Below are 17493 nucleotides of genomic sequence, written 5' to 3' on the forward strand. Positions count from 1 at the left end.
TGGTCTCAATCTCCTGACCTTGTGATCTGCCCACCTCGGCCTCCCAAAGTGCTGGCATTACAGGCGTGAGCCACCACACTCGGCACGATTTTCTTAAATGACCACAATGATTGTGAAAAGAATGGCTTATAGGAGAATAGTCTAGGCAGTAGTACAGGAAATAGGTGATGATAGTTTGGACCAGGATGTTGGCAGGAGGAAGGGAGAGATGGGGAGGGAGACGGAGAAATAGAAAAATTAGAAACACTTTGAAGTTAGAGATGGTAGCCTTTGCTGATGCAGGACATGAGGAAAGACGGGGTGGACTGTGAGTGAATCTCAGGCTTCAGGCTTGAGCAAATGGGTAGATAGTGGTGTCATTTTCTGAGATGGAAAAAAACAGTTTGGGGTGGGGAGGGATCAAACACTCCTTGTTAGACAAGGTAAGTTCAACTTATTTATCAGACATCGAAATGGAGTCTGAAACTCAGGTGAGAGGTCTATGCTTTACATGAACTTTGGAAATCATTATCAGTTTAAACAATGATAGCTATGGAACAGATGAGGTCACAAAGGAAGAAACTGTAGTTACAGTTGAGGGCCCAGAACTTAATAGTGGGGCCCTCTAGTATTTAAAGGTAGAAGAGGGGAGTTTCATAAAAGGAGAACTTTAAGAAGTAGCAGTCAATGAAACAGGAAGAAAGCCAGTGTTGTGTGGTATCACAGAAGCCATGAAAAAAATGTTCTCTGAGGAGAGGGTTTACTATGTGAAATACCACTAAATTTAGAAAGACAAGCACAGAGAAATAAGATGGATTTGGCAAGAGAAAGGTCACTGGTGGCTGGGCCCCATAGCTTACACCTGTAAGCCCAGCAGTTTGGGAGGCTGAGGAGGGCGGATCACTTGAGGCCAGAAGTTCAAGACCAGCCTGGCCAACATAGTGAAACCTCGTCTCTACTAAAAATACACACCCATAATCCCAGCTACTTGGGAGGCTGAGGCACAAGAATCACTTGAACACTTGAACCTGGGAGGTGGAGGTTACAGTGAGCCAAGAGATCGTACCACTGCACTCCAGCCTGGGCAAGAGTAAGACCCCATCTCAAAAAAAAAAAAAGGAAAGTCACTAGTGACTTTAACAACAGCCATTTCAGTCAAGTACTTGGGCATAAACCATCCTAGAATGGGCTGAAGAATAAACGGGAAATGAAAAAGTACAGAAAATGAGAAATAATATTTTCATTTAAATTACTTTAGGGCCAGCAGCAGTGGCTCGTACTTGTAATCCCAGCACTTTGGGAGGCTAAGATGGGAGGATTGCTTGAGGCCAGGAGTTCAAGACCAGCCTGGGCAACATAGTGAGACCTTGTCTCTACAAAAATAAAAAATAAAAAAAATTAGATAGGTGTAGTGGTGCATGCCTAGAGTTCCAGCTACTCGAGAGGCTGAGAGACAGAAGAACTGCTTGAACAGAGTACAGAGGATTATTAGGGCTAAGAAACTACTATGTATGATACTACAATGGTGAATACATGTCCCTGTACATTTGTCAGACCCTATAGGATGTATAATGCCAAGAATAAGTCTTAAACTCTGAACTTTGGATGAAAATAATGTGTCATGTAGGTTCATCAGCTGCAACAAATGTACCACTCTGGTGGGGGATGTTGATAGTGAGGAGGGCTATGTGTGGGTGGTTAAGGCAAAAGGTATATAAGAACTCCCTATACTTTTTTTTTTGAGACAGAGGCTCACACTGTCACCTGGGCTGGAGTGCAATGGTGCAATCTCAGCTCACTGCAACTTCAACTTCCCAGGTTCACACGATTCTTCTGCCTTAGCCTCCCGAGTAGCTGGGATTACAGACACACACCACCACACCCGGCTAAATTTTTGTATTTTTACTAGAGACAGGGTTTCACTATGTTGGCCAGACTGGTCTCGAAATCCTGACCTTGTGATTCGCCCTCCTTGGCCTCCCAATGTGCTGGGATTACAGGCGTGAGCCACCACGCCCAGCCCCCTGTACTTTCTGCTAAATTTTGCTGTGAACCTAAGATGGCCCTAAAAAATAAGGTCTATTTTTTAAAATGTGAAGGGCTAAGACAATGGTAGAAAAAAAAAATTGTCCCATGCTGGCTAACATGGTGAAACCCCGTCTCTACTAAAAAACACAAAAAATTAGCCAGGCATGGTGGCAGGTGCCTGTAGTCCCAGCTTCTTGGGAGGCTAAGGCAGGAGAATGGTGTGAACCCAGGAACCAGAGCTTGCCGTGAGCCAAGATCATGCCACTGTACTCCAGCCTGGGCGACAGAGCAAGACTCCATTTCAAAAAAAAAAAAAATTGTCCTATGGAACAAAGATGCAACTATTATTATGGGAAAATAGGAATGAAAGTTGCCTTATTAGGACCTTTATTAGTCTCTCACCACAGCTATACAATCCATTTCCTACTACTACCCCTCTTAATTCAACTTTCTAGCCCAGCCAAGCGTATCTTTTTATATAACACTCAGTTTCACGTCCAAGCTGTAATGGAAATTGCCCCTACACCTACCCCTTGCCCTAGCTCCCATTGTCCTATCCTTACCATTCCTGTCTGTTCAACTTGAACTTACCCTTTAAAGGCTTAAGCCAACTTCTTTTGTGACACCTTTCCTATCTATACTAACCGGGAACACTCCATCCCTCTGAAAACCTATTATATTTGCATTAGGACTCGCTAATTTGCCAGGCATGGTGGTACATGCCTATAGTCCCAGCTATTAGGCAGGCTATGGTGGGAGGATCACTTAAGCCCAGGAGTTCAAGGCCAGCCTGGGCAAAACAGCAGGACTCTATCACTAAAAGAATATAATAAATAAAAAGAATCACTAATTATTTCAGCCAAATGTTACTGTTCTCTAAATGTTTTATAGCAAGCTTGTCCAACCTGCAGCCCAGGGAGGCTTTGAATGAGGCCCAATACAAATTCATAAACTTCCTTAAGATATTATGAGATTTATTTATTTATTTTTAGCTCAGCTATCATCAATGTTAAGTGTGTTTTATGTGTGGCTCAAGATAAGTCTTCTTCAAACGTGGCCCGGGGTGCCAAAAAATTGGACACCCCTGTTTTATAGGCATTAATCTGCTAAATTAGACTGTACTTACTGAAATGCAGTGCTATGACATATACTTCCTTTGTAGATTCCAAAGCAATAGAAACATAGTAGGTACAGAATAAATATTAATTGTATGGTGAAAACAGAAATACCAGGTACAGAGCAGAAAAGGATGAGGAAGAAATAAAGAAACTAAGGCAATCACTGAAGGGGGCCCAAGAAAAAAAACAATCCTACATATCATTATCAACTTACTGGGCATCTGCTCAGGGGTGCCAAGGTTTATGGAGTTGTCAGCAGCACCCACCGCCACTCCATTGATGGAAGAACCACAATCTGCAAGGACTCCCAAGCAGGCTGAGCGCCCACAATCCCAAAGTCGTGCTGTCCCATCTCGAGAACCAGACACCACATTCCTCCCCCGATCAACGATGGCTGTATCCAGGATACCTAGCAAGAGAAAAAAACTCCCTAAGATGGAGGATGGAGTAAAGGAACTACAAGGGCAGAGAAGATGGAGCTGCATAAATGACTCCATCCCTTTACAAACATGTTCTGAACAGGTACTACATGCTGGCCATGTTCAAGTGCTAGAAAAACAGAAATAGAGTCCCAGCTCCCCAACGAATCAAAGTCTAGCTGTGAAAGACAGGCATGGAAAAACAAATTCTGGATCTAACTTTTAGTGGAGTGTGCTAGAGCAATCATGTTCAAGTTTTTTATTTTATCTTCAAAACCCTTTTTTAAAAATAAAAATTAAGAGGTCGAGTATGGTGGCTCACGCCTGTAGTCCCTGCACTTTGGGAGGCTGAGGCAGGTGGATTGCCTGAGCTCAGGAGTTCAAGACCAGCCTGGCTAATATGATGAAACCCCGTCTCTACTAAAAATACAAAATAGCCAGGTGTGGTGGCACATGCCTGTAATACCAGCTAATCAGGAGGCTGAGGCAGAAGAATCACTTGAACCTGGGAGGTGGAGGTTGCAGTGAGCTGAGGTCACACCACTGCACTCCAGCCTTAGACAGAGGAGACTCTGTCTCAAATAAATAAATAAATAGACACCTTAACAAGAACTTTGGAGGAAAAAAAAAAATAGACACCTAAGAGAATTCAGTTTGAAAATCACTGCCTTGGCGAGGTACAGTGGTACACACCTGTAATTCCAGCACTTTGGGGGGATGAGGCAGAAGAATCTCTTGAGCTCAGGAGGTCGAGACAAGCCTGGGCAACACAGCATGACTCTGTCTATACAAAAAATTTAATTCAGGCATGAGGCTTGTGCCTGTAGTCCCAGCTACTCAGGAGGCTGAGGTGGGAGGATTGCTTGAGCCCTGGAGTTCAAGGCTACAGTAAGCCATGATTGCTTCACTGCACTCCAGCTTGGGCAGTGGAGCAAGACCCCACTATATATAAATAATTACATATATCCTGCTGATGCTTTCAATGATAATTGATTAAAAGGGTTAGCCTCCCCATTTGAAAAAAGGACATGATTTCTGGTTCTGGCCAAGAGAGAGTAGTCCCATTGCTCCTAGGTCCTTCCGTTTACAACTGAAAAGTCGTCGACACAGAAAGCATAGGAAGACTCGGAATGACGGAAAGAAGGTGGTGGACCACCTAAGGACCTCAGGATTTAAAGAACAACACAGCAATGAGTTCCTGGATTTCTTTATTGCCTCCCACATATCCTGGACAGGACATTGCAGAAGCCTCCAACACAAAACTGCTAACAGGAACAGAGTTAAAAAACAAAACGAAACAAAACTCCCAGTAAAGTCTGTTGCCCCTAGCGCACAGACTGAGAAGGACATAGCTCACAAAATAGAAATCTTCTTGGCAACATCCACCGTATACAAGTAGACACCAACAGAAAAACTGTTACTCCCCCTCCCCCGTGGTTTCAGTGGGGCTGAACAGGAGGTGATCGTCTACCCCGCTCCCATGGAAGCAGGCAGCAGCACTCCCATTCCCCTACCCAGTGGGGCTGACCAGGCTAAGTAGGGTACTGTCATCAGGATCCAGCAGTGAGCTCAGCTTCCATCCCCGTCTGGCACTGAGAGGCACAAAGAGGTGCCCATAACCCCTTCCCAGGTGTCAGTCAGCAGGGAACCAAGCTTGTAACGCCACTAGGAGGCAATGAGGTGATGCAAGTCAGGTGGTGCAATTGTGTCCTACTTTCACCAAGAAGGTGACACAGGACCAATGGGGAAGCTGAACTTCCACCTCCCCTGTCTGCAATGTGAGGCGGTATAAGTCAGTGCTCCACTTTTGCCAAGGTAGTGTCAGGGGAGCCCAGTAGGAGGCTGAACATTCTTATCTACCCAGCCCTCATACCACACCTCAACAGGGAATTGCCTGCCAAAAAAGATGATGGAATTAAGATCGAGTGTTATAATGTCCAAAATGTCTATCAGTTTTACAGTTTTTGAAGCCCTTTATTATCTATAATCTGAATATTTGGTCCCTAGCTTCAGGAATACACAGCACAAAAAAATAGACTTAATTATAGACAAAGACTTACAACAGAAAAAAAAGAGAAAAAAATACACAAACAGAATATATCTGGAAAAAAAAAGACTTACAATACAATGGCACAGGTGTAAAAACACGGAGTTGTATAGGGTAGAGAGGTAGTGCAACCCTATGGTGATCCAGGCAGGGCTAGTATTTGTTTTATTAAAACTCATTTAACGATGCTTAGTATAGGTGCCCAATAAATTAAGAGTACCTGACCAAAGGTCACATAGCTAATTAGTGGTCTTTAGCATACTTTCATTCCTCTTAAAATGAAATGACTTCAGATACACAAACCCTGTCAAAAACTCTACAGCAACTCAGCGTAACGTACAAGTGCCAATCCAATGTGATTAACCATGTCTCTCAATTCTTACTGGAAATTTCACTTTGTTTAGAAAAAGATGAGTTTATGAAAATGCCACAGCTTTAAAAAGTAGCCAATTTAGGGTCTGTGTGGGAAAATAGGATTAAAAGCAACTCAGGTGGGACCTAATCACTATAGTGTAACTTTTCAAATAGATGCAGTTTAAAATAAAAACTTTTCAAATAGATGCAGTTTAAAATAAAAATAATCCAGGCCAGGTACAGTGGCTTACGACTGTAACCCCAGCACTTTGGGAGTCCGAGGCAGGCAGATCACTCGAGGCCAGGAGTTTAAGACCAGCCTGACGAACATAGCGAAACCCTGTCTATACTAAAATACAAAAATTAGCTGGGTGTGGTGGCAGGTGCCTGTAATTCCAGCTACTTGGGAGGCTGAGGCACAAGAATCACTTGAACCTGGGAGGCAGAGGTTGAAGTGAGCTGAGATGGTGCCACTACACTCCAGCCTAGGTAACAGAGGGAGTCTCAAAAAAAAAAAAAAAAAAAAGAAATTCAATTTATACAGCTGACAACAGTTGTTAGATAAATGTAATTCTCACAGCTATATACCCACTAGATAAAGTCTACTAGAGAAAAGATTTTTCAGTCTTCCTCTCAAAAACAGATCTATCGAGCCCATATGGTTTGCTGCCATCTTGTTTCTTATTTTGCAATTGGTCAGTAAAGTATTTTGAGTTTGGAAAATCTGCCTTTCTATTTTAACTCCATAATACATTCAGCAAAAATCTAATTAGAAAATATCTTAGCGCTTTTAAGAATCCTAAGGAATCATCATAAGGAAGGCCTTTCAGGTCTTATTAAGCAATCAAAGATCTCTTTATGTCTCTACTGGGAAGTTCCAACCGCTATGTGAAAATGCTACTGAGTTCCATGGAAGTGATATATGCTTTTGGAAAAAAACAATTCTGAAAAGTATGTATTCAAGGCACAGATGCTATGGCTGTGGCTAGAAAGCTGACTATATTATTAATTGTGTATAAATTTCAAGTAATATTCAGCAAAGAGTTGCAATCTAGATAGTTTTCCTTTTCTATAAAAGCAGAGTGAAAAATTATCACTCTCCCTTTAGTAAAATGTCACTCATAATAGCATCTGGTGTGGTTCTCTTAACACTTACATGACAAGAATAAAGAAAATAGGACCCCGGGGAAGTGGGAACCTATGAAGAATGACTTTAGAAAGAAGCTACGAAAGTAGCAATTTTGGCTAGGCGTGGTGGCTCACGCCTGTAATCTCAATACTTTGGGAGGCCAATGAGGGAGGATCACGAGGTCAGGAGTTCGAGACCAGCCTTGCCAATATGGTGAAACCCAGTTTCTTCTAAAAATACAAAAATTAGCAGGGCATGGTGGTGTGCACCTGTAGTCCCAACTACTCGGGAAGCTGAGGCAGAAGAATTGCTTGAACCCAGGAGGCGGAGGTTGCACTGAGCCAAGATCATGCCACTGCACACCAGCCTGGGTGACAGAGTGAGATTCTGTCTCAAAAAAAAAAAGAAAGTAGCAATTTCAAGAATGCCTTTCTAAGAGAAGCAGCCACAGCTAAGACTTACCAGAAGCTGCAAAAAGTTTTACTGTTTTTTTTGTTTTGTTGAGATGGGGTCTCACAGCCTCAAGAGATCTGTCTACCTTAGCCTCCCAAATAGCTGGGATTACAGACATGCATCACTGCACCCAGCTGGAAAAGGCTTTAGATATCAAACCAAATAGATACAAGTCTTCACCATATAAACCAGAACACAGAAGCATTTGCTTTCAAGAAAAGATTCAGCAGAATCACATAAAAACATCCCAGCCAAAGTCTGGAAATACGAATAACATTAGATGAAACTATTCCTGAAATAAGTATTTGTAAGAAATAAAGCAAATTTCATATTCCCAGGTGTATATTCTTAACAAGTTTATTTAAATTATTTAGTTTCTCTATCATATTAAGCTATTTTAATGTTGCTAAAGAGCAATATACATACATGTGTATATGGGAAAATTAATGGCTATGACTCAGATCTCTGAAAAAAAAAATAAGCCTTGAAGCACCTCCTATTACTTGGAGGCAGCATAGCCAATTTCTAAGAAAGTATTTAAGACTTGGAAAATAAGGGGCTGGGCGTGGTGGCTCAAGCCTGTAATCCCAGCACTTTGGGAGGCCGAGACGGGCGGATCACGAGGTCAGGAGATCGAGACCATCCTGGCTAACACGGTGAAACCCTGTCTCTACTAAAAATACAAAAAACTAGCCGGGCGAGGTGGCGGGCGCCTGTAGTCCCAGCTACTCTGGAGGCTGAGGCAGGAGAATGTCGTAAACCCGGGAGGCAGAGCTTGCAGTGAGCTGAGATCCGGCCACTGCACTCCAGACCGGGCGACAGAGCAAGACTCTGTCTCAAAAAAAAAAAAAAAAAACTTGGAAAATAATGGCCCAACTGCTGAAACTGCAACTTAGTTTCTTAAAATTATTCTATAAATATAAGCATTTCCACTATCATTATGAGAAAAAAAACCTAAGCCAACTAGTTAACTAAAATGGGGTTTAATTTGGTCTCAACGTTTCACTGATTATGAAAGATGAAATGCTTATGATAAAAAATAAGGATGATAAATGTATATTCCCAAATTTCACAACCTTACTTAAATGGCCTGGGCAATTTAACTTCAAACTGATTAAACTGCATTTTAGAGTTACTTACTGAACTCATATATTACAAACACAAAACTACTTTTAGTCTACCTTCCATGTGAAAAATTCAGCATACACACAGAAACCTTACCTCTGCTTGTTAATTAAGTAGAGAACACACTAATCCTTTAGTTATATATATTTAAATACATACACACACACACACAGTATTGGGGCACCAATTTATGTATATATACTTTTTTTTTTTTTTTTTGAGATGGAATCTCACTCTGTTGCCCAGGCTGGAGTGAAGTGGTGCGAACCTCTGCCTCCCAGGTTCAAGTGATTCTCCTGCTTCAGCTTTCCAACTAGCTGGGATTACAGGCGCATACCACTACACCTGGCTAATTTTTGTATTTTTTGTAGAGACGGGGTTTTCCCATGTTTGCCAGGCTGGTTTCGAACTCCTGACCTCAGGTGATCCGCCCACCTCGGCCTCCCAAAGTGCTGGGATTACAGGGTGAAACACCACACCCGGCCATTTCTGTTTTTTTTTTTAATATGGCTCATGGCTCTGGATAATAAAATGCTTCAAAATCTCATAACTCAAGAGAATTTTTTTTTTTTTTTGAGACAGAGTTTCACTCATTGGCCAGGCTGGAGTGCAATGGCATGATCTCAGCTCACTGCAACCTCTGCCTCCTGAGTTCAAGTGATTCTCCCACCTCAGACCCCCGAGTAGCTGGGATTACAGGCATCAGCCACCACACCAGGCTAATTTTTGTATTTTTAGTAGAGACGGGGTTTCACCATGTTGGCGAGGCTGGTCTTGAACTCCTGACCTCGTATGATCCACCCGCCCCCACCTCCCAAAGTGCTGGGATTACAGGCATAACTACTGTGCCCGGACCAAGATTTATTTTTTTAAGTCACACAAAGCAACTTGGTTGGAGACAGTGACAATCACTCAATCTATAGGTTGCTAAGCTATCAGATCTATCTATATATATGTTGTTAAACTATCAGAGATCTATCTTGATTTTTGCCATGCTGTGGAAGAATGGGCAACCCCAAATTTGGGGCTACTTTATCCAACTAACTGGAAAGGAGCTTTCATGACCTGATAGAGGTTAGCCTGGATCTGACTTCATGTCATTTCCACTAAAATATATCTTCCTGTTCAATCTACTAAAAATTCCCCTCTCAAGAAAAAAGTCAGGGCTGTTATACTCTGCAGAAGGCACTACTCTACCCCAGGACTTTCTCACAAGGCTAAAAGAATGGAACAAGTATGCAAATAAAAGCTTAAACCTAAATTGATTTAACATTCTAGGCTGGGCGTGGTGACTCACGCCTGTAATCCCAGCACTTTGGGAGGCCGAGGTGGGCGGATCACAAGGTCAGGAGTTTGAGATCAGCCTGGCCAATATGGTGAAACCCAGTCTCTACTAAAAATACAAAAAAAAAATTAGCCAGGCGTAGTGGCACATGCCTGTAATCCCAGCTACTCGGGAGGCTGAGGCAGGAGAACTGCTTGAACCCAGGAGGCAGAGGTTGCAGTGAGCCAAGATCGGACCACTGCACTCCAGCCCCACACCTTCAAAGGGATGTTTTCCTGTGCCCCACACCTTCAAAGGGATGGCCAGATCTGAGGTGAAGCTTGCACTGTTCCTCTAGACTCCTTTGGCTCCTGGACTCCCCAGATTTGTAGGCCATTCTGACTTCTTAAATCTCTCCGTTCTTCAGGAGGTGATGAGTTCTTCAGTAATATGAGGAAGGCTCTGAATATTGTTTTTATTCCCTCTCAATGTACCCATTTTCTTACGTCACAGAAGTAAACCATTTATGTACTCAGGTTAATGTATGTGTTTGCTAAAACATCAGCATGTAATCTGGCAAAATGTTTTTAATAAAGAAATATCAAAACTTAAAACTTGGGCCAGGTGCAGTGGCTATCTGTAATCCTAGCACTTTGGGAGGCCAAGGTAGGCAGATCACTTGTGGCCAGTTTAAGACCAGCCTGGCCAACACAGCAAAACCCCATCTCTACTAAAAAACACAAAAATTAGTTGTATGTGGTGGTGCACGCCTATGATCCCAGCTACTTGAGAGACTGAGGCACAATGATTGCATGAGCCTGGGATGGGGAGGTTGCAGTGAGCCAAGCTGGCATCACCGCACTCCAGACTGGGCAACAAGCAAAACTCTGTCTAAAAAAAAAAAAGGCAACACGCAGTGGCTCATGTCTGTAATCCCAGCACTTTGGGAGGCCAAGGCAGGTGGATCACCCTGAGGTCAAGAGTTTGAGACCAGCCTGACCAATATGGTGAAACCCCATCTCTACTAAAAATACAAAAATTAGCAGGTATGGTGGCATGCACCTGTAGTCCCAGCTACTTGGGAAGCAGAGGTTACACCGAGCTGAGATCATGCCACTGGACTCCAGCCTAGGCGACAGAGCAAACTCCGTCTAAAAAAAAAAAAAGCTTAAAACTTGATCTCCACACACAAGTTATAACGTACTGAGGTTCACAAAAACAGAGTTAAAAATCCCATAAGTAGAAGGCAATACAAATTAATTTCCAAATTAGTGGTACATACAATATGTATTATGGTTCCAGAAGAAGGATCAAGGAATTATTTGGGGATATTATCACATATTTTTAAAATATTCAAACTTGTAAAATAGGAATAGCATACTTATCTCCTTTTCAATATTCCAATTAAGGATAAAACATGCCTAAATTATATTTTTTCCCTGCAAAAGTCAGTTACAAAGGGAAGATGTTCCCACTCTATCTCTATAATCTGATATTAACTGGTTATAAGGCTAATCCATTTTTAAAACATGAACTGTAATTTAAATCTATGGGAATCATCAAGCTCTATCTATAATGTCTGATGATGCAGCCATTAGCTACCCAGCTTTTACTGTTCTCTCAGCCAAAAGACTAATATGAGAAAATGTAGGCACACCTCCTTCTCTCTTACTCTCTCTATTTCCCAGCACATAAGTATTTGATTTCCTGGAGAAGATTTTTTTTTTTAATCAATTGTAGAAAACAACTGATAAAGCTGGGATTACAGGCATGCACCACTGCACCCAGCTGGAAAAGGCTTTAGGTATCAAACCAACTGTGTAAGACAGTTCAAGATAGCAATAAAAAGATTGTGTGGCAAAGGAATTTCTGGTCCTTAGGGAAATGGCAGCTCATCTAAATGTCCAGCTGGATGGATTGTGTATTCGTGAATAACTAGCTTCTGTTTCTACCTTTTCAGTGATTCATTTCTGGGTATCATTAGAGAAGCCTTCTGGAGAAACCACACTTCATACCTCCTTTGTGACCTTTGAAGGTCACCACGCAGCTAGCATCTTCAGCTGACCATATCTTCAGCTGGGCATCCATTCCCCCACTCAGGACCACAAGGCCTGATGGGAAAAACCTGCAACAATTCACATCAAACACATGTCCTTCCAATACTCTCTGGAAAAACAAAAGAAAATTCCATGCTAGTTCTCTTGTCCATCCCTTGATGTTTCTTACCTCCCATACTCTGGTTCCTTATATGAAATACCTACATGCGAAACCCACATGCTAGGTTTTAAAACTAAGGATATCCAAAGGATCTCTTAGCTCATTTGTCTAGCAGGCAGTGTTGGCTCTCTTTCCTGGAATTCAGCTATAGAGGTTATAGAATTGAATTCCATGTAAAAACACCCCAGAGTCTAGGTTCAAAAAAAAAATCCATGGCTCTCACAGCTATCTCTAGGTCTAGTTCTAAGAATAAAGAGTTGAGGTGGCTTGGGGACCCTTTAACTCATCTCTGTTTAAAATCCTATGCTGTCTTGGAAATGGATCACTGAAGGCAATAAAAAACAAGGGAGACTGGGCGTGGTGGCTCAAGCCTGTAATCCCAGCACTTTAGGAGGCCGAGATGGGCGGATCACGAGGTCAGGAGATCAAGACCATCCTGGCTAACACGGTGAAACCTCATCTCTACTAAAAATACAAAAAAAAACTAGCCGGGCGAGGTGGCGGGCGCCTATAGTCCCAGCTACTCTGGAGGCTGAGGCAGGAGAATGGCGTAAATCCGGGAGGCGGAGCTTGCAGTGAGCTGAGATCCGGCCACTGCACTCCAGCCCGGGCAACAGAGCGAGACTCCGCCTCAAAAAAAAAAAACGGGAGGCCAGGAGCAGTGGCTCACACCTGTAATCCTAGCACTTTGGGAGGCCAAGGCAGGCAGATCACTTGAGGTGAGGAGTTGGAGACCAGCCTGACCAACATGGTGAAAGCCCATCTCTACTAAAAATACAAAAATTAGATGTGTGCGGTGGCACATGCCTGTAATCCCAGCTACTTGGGAGGCTGAGGCACAAGAATCGCTTGAACCCAGGAGGCAGCACTGCACTCCAGCCTGGGCAACAGAGCAAGACTGTCTCAAAAAAAAAAAGGAAAAGAAAAGAAACAACAAAAAACACAAAAATGGGAGAAAAAGAGATCAACTGACATGCAGAGTGGTCCCATATTTTTAGAATGGGCCATTCTTCCTTCCATGTCCCAGTCCAAGACTTCTCAGACCACCCTTTGTGTTTAAGACCCTAAAAGCATATCCAAATCCTTTACCCTGAGTTCTCCATTGGAAGCCTGCCAGATTTTCATGGTCCCATCAGTACTAGAAGACACACCAAGACCTCCTCCACTGGAAATGTCCAAGCATGTTATCTGTTCAAAGAGAAAACAATGTGTTAGAAATAATGAAATACTCTTATTCCTTTGAAATATGTTATAAACTTCCCTTGTTTCACTCTTACAAGACTTCCTGAAGCCTATGTTGCCCCAAAAAAAGTACTTCTGTTTGATGTAAAGTTATCATCATCAACCTCCCAACAAGGCTGAAGTAAACACCTTTTACTTCTTCAAACAAAAAGATATTCCTCTAATCATCCGTAGTCTAATGCTTCAGCTAAAAAGTTTTCCCTATCCCCATTTCATTTCCATAGTGTCCATGTGTTGCATTTATTTATTTGTTTGTTTGACAGAGTTTCACTCCCATCACCCAGGCTGGAGTGCAATGCCCCCGTCTCAGCTCACTGCAACCTCTGTCTCCCAGGCTCAAACGATTCTCCTGCCTCAGCCTCCCGAGTAGTTGGAACTACAGGCACACACCACTGCGCCTGACTAATTTTTGTATTCTTTTGTAGAGATGGGGTTTCGCCATATTGCCCAAGTTAGTCTCAAACTCCTGAGCTCAAGTGATTCTCCCATCTCAGCCTCCCAGAGTGCTGAGATTATAGGCATGAGCCACCATGCCCAGCTCTGCTATTTTATTTTAAAATTAAGACCAAGTGCAGTGGCTCTCATCTGTGTAATCCCAACACTCTGGGAGGCCAAGGCAGGAGGACCACTTGAGCCCAGGAGTTTGAGACCAGCCTGGGCAATATAATGAGACTCCATCTCTACAAAAAATTTTAAAGTAAATATAAAAAATAAAAAGAAAATTAAGATACCTCTCCTAATTCTTAGGAACCCAGTTACCCAAAAGATAATGTTCTAAGATGCAAAAGGAGGATTCAAGAGCCCAGGTATTTCCACATATACCTATATAGAGGTATAGCTATAGAAAATACACAGATACAGATCTTTCAGAATAAAGAACAGAGAAATATCAGATTCACTTTTTGTTTTCCAAATTCACTTTTATAGTTTCTTTTTCTTTTTCTTTTTTTTAAGACAAGGTCTCACTCTGTTGCTCAGGCTGAAGTGCAGTGGCTCAAGCCTGTAATCCCAGCACTTTGGGAGGCCGAGATGGGCGGATCACGAGGTCAGGAGATGGAGACCATCCTGGCGAACACGGTAAAACCCCGTCCCTACTAAAAAATACAAAAATCTAGCCGGGCGAGGTGGCGGGCACCTGTAGTCCCAGCTACTCAGGAGGCTGAGGCAGGAGAATGGCGTAAACCCGGGAGGCGGAGCTTGCAGTGAGCTGAGATCCGGCCACTGCACTCCAGCCTGGGCAACAGGTCTCAAAAAAAAAAAAAAAAAAAAATTTTTAGGCCAGGCGCAGTGGCTCACGCCTGTAATCCCAGCACTTTGGGAGGCCGAGACGGGCGGATCACGAGGTCAGGAGATGGAGACCATCCTGGCGAACACGGTAAAACCCCGTCCCTACTAAAAAATACAAAAATCTAGCCGGGCGAGGTGGCGGGCACCTGTAGTCCCAGCTACTCAGGAGGCTGAGGCAGGAGAATGGCGTAAACCCGGGAGGCGGAGCTTGCAGTGAGCTGAGATCCGGCCACTGCACTCCAGCCTGGGCAACAGGTCTCAAAAAAAAAAAAAAAAAAATTTTTAGGCCAGGCCCGGTGGCTCACACCTATAATCCCAGCACTTCCGGAGGCCGAGATGGGCAGATCACTTGAGGTCAGGAGTTGAAGACCAGCCTGGCCAACATAGTGAAACCCCACCTCTACTAAAAATACAAAACTTATCTAGGTGTGGTGTTGGGTACCTATAATCCCAGCTACTTAGGAGGCTGAGGCAGGAGAATTGTTTGAGCCCAGGAGGCAGAGGTTGCAGGGAACTGAGATCATGCCACTGCACTTCAGGCTGGGCTACAGAGTGAGACTCCATCTAAAAAAAAAGTAAGCCACGTGTGGTGCATGAACCTTGTAGTTCTAGCTACTTAGGAGGCTGAGGTGCGAGGATCATTTGAACCTAAGAGTTCAAGGCTAGGGTGAGCTATGATTGTAACACTGTACTACAGACTGGGAGACAGAGTGAGATCCTATCTCAATTTTTTTTTAATGACACACAAAGATCTACATTTTAACTAAAATATATAAACATACATTAAAATTCCCTAACTTTTCATTAGTCCACTGATTATTACAAGGACCTTGACTTTCTTGTAATAAAATATAATCAAAAGGCACAATTTACAGCTTCCAGTTTCTTTAAAGCAAGGCAAATCTTTACTCACACTTACAAAGCAATCTAAGAGCAAAATTTCAACTAGTGTTGCTTTTTCTTTTTATCTTTTCCTGAACATTTTGCATTTATCTTGCCCAGCATACTATTAAAGCAGTTTTTTTTTTTTAATCATCTTTATCATGTCTTTTCAAAGCATTCAACTTTGTTTTTTGTGGTGCTTTTGTTTTTTGTTTTTTTTTTGAGATGGGGTCTTGTTCTGTTGCCCAGGCTGGAGTGCAGTGGCATGCTCTCGGCTCACTGCAACCTCTGCCTCCTGGGTTTAAGCGATGCTCCTGCCTCAGCCTCCCGAGTAGCTGGGATTATAGGTGTGCCCCACCACGCCTGGCTAATTTTTTTGTATTTTTAATACAGACAGGGTTCACTATGTTGGCCAGGCTGGTCTCGAACTTTGACCTCATGATCTGCCTGCCTCGGCCTCGGCCTCCCAAACTGCTGGGATTACAGGCAAAAGCCACTGCGCCCAGCCTAGTTTTCAAATAAAAAATTGCTCTCTGCTTTTCACATTCACATTTTATTGATTTAACATAATATTTAATTAATTTATATAATTTCAAAAATAATATAACTGGCATTACAACTGACTCTTGATAAACATTCAACCTAATGGTATGTTTTACAGAGGAAACGCAGAGCAAAAATTGACTCTATAAATCAGTTAAGTGGCGATGCATTAGAACACACTGGAAGCTTTATAATTCCCACACCCTATGACTCAGCAATTCCACTTTTACAAATGAATTCTAATTTCTTCCCATCTTTGGGAGTAAAACTTTAGCTACAAATGTATTCATAAAAATACAAAATCACAAAACTGGAAACACTTGAATGTCCAGTAATATAAAACTGTTAAATTAAATTATAGTAAACTCATCAATAGAATACCATGCCATTCTCAGAAGAATACATTGAAAGACAGCATAGAATAATGGACATATAATTATGTAATAAAAAGTAAGTTATAGGCCAGGCACGGTGGCTCACGCCTGTAATCCCAGCACTTTGGGAGGCCAAGGCAAGAGGATCACAAGGTCAGCAGACTGAGACAGTCCTGGCTAACACAGTGAAACCTCGTCTCTACTAAAAATACAAAAAAAAAAAAAAAAAAAAAATTAGCCGGGCATTGTGGCAAGTGCCTGTAGTCCCAGCTACTCGGGAGGCCGAGGCAGGAGAATGGCGTGAACCCAGGAGGCAGAGCTTGCAGTGAGCCAAGATCATGCCACAGCACTCCAGCCTGGGCAACAGAGTGAGATTCCATCTCAAAAAAAATGAAAAAACACAACAAAACAAAACAAAAAGCAAGTTACAAAATAACATGTAATGTAAAAACCCATTTTGGTAAAATATTTAAGGAAAAGACAGAGTATTAAGTAAAATAATGATATGCTGAGTTGCCATGGTGCTGGCTCATAGTAGGCAATCAATAAATGTGAGCTTTACTACTATGATTATTATTTAAAAGGGATATACAGCAGAAGTTCCTAACAGTTACCTTTAGGATATAGAAACATGAGTGATTCTCACTTTTTTCACATGTCCTAAATTTTCTTCACTAAGTATATATTTGTTTTGTAATAAGGGTAAAAAGCTCTTTTTCTTTTTTTTTTTTTTTGAGATGGAGTCTTGCACTGTCGCCCAGGCTGGAGTGCAGTGGCGCGATCTCGGTTCACTGCAAGCTCCACCTCCCAGGTTCACGTTATTCTCCTGCCTCAGCCTCCTAAGTAGCTGGGACTACAGGCGCCAGCCATTACGCCCAGCTAATTTTTTTGTACTTTTAGTAGAGACGGGGTTTCACCATGTTAGCTAGGATGGTCTCAATCTCCTGACCTCGTGATCTACCTGCCTCAGCCTCCTGAAGTGCTGGGATTACAGGTGACAGGCACCGCACCCGACCTTTTTTTTTTTTGGTG

The 17493-nt window shown here is 42.6% G+C and overlaps 1 protein-coding gene across 5 annotated transcripts in view; it reads right to left on the minus strand.

Moving 5' to 3' along the window:
• The window catches only part of PAAF1 (proteasomal ATPase-associated factor 1), a 60096-nt gene that overhangs the window by 19653 nt on the left and 22950 nt on the right, over positions 1-17493 (minus strand). For all 5 annotated transcript variants that reach the window (XM_011953018.1, XM_011953017.1, XM_011953016.1 and 2 more), the window contains 3 exons: positions 13223-13321; positions 11932-12082; positions 3340-3534 (listed from right to left, as the gene is read on the minus strand). In XM_011953018.1, the coding sequence (XP_011808408.1) occupies positions 3340-3534; positions 11932-12082; positions 13223-13258 (382 nt within the window). In that variant the 5' untranslated portion in view covers positions 13259-13321. The remainder of the gene's footprint in view (positions 1-3339; positions 3535-11931; positions 12083-13222; positions 13322-17493) is intronic.

This window comes from Colobus angolensis, unplaced genomic scaffold (genome assembly GCF_000951035.1).
Source record: "Colobus angolensis palliatus isolate OR3802 unplaced genomic scaffold, Cang.pa_1.0 Scaffold355, whole genome shotgun sequence".
NCBI lineage: Eukaryota > Metazoa > Chordata > Mammalia > Primates > Cercopithecidae > Colobus > Colobus angolensis.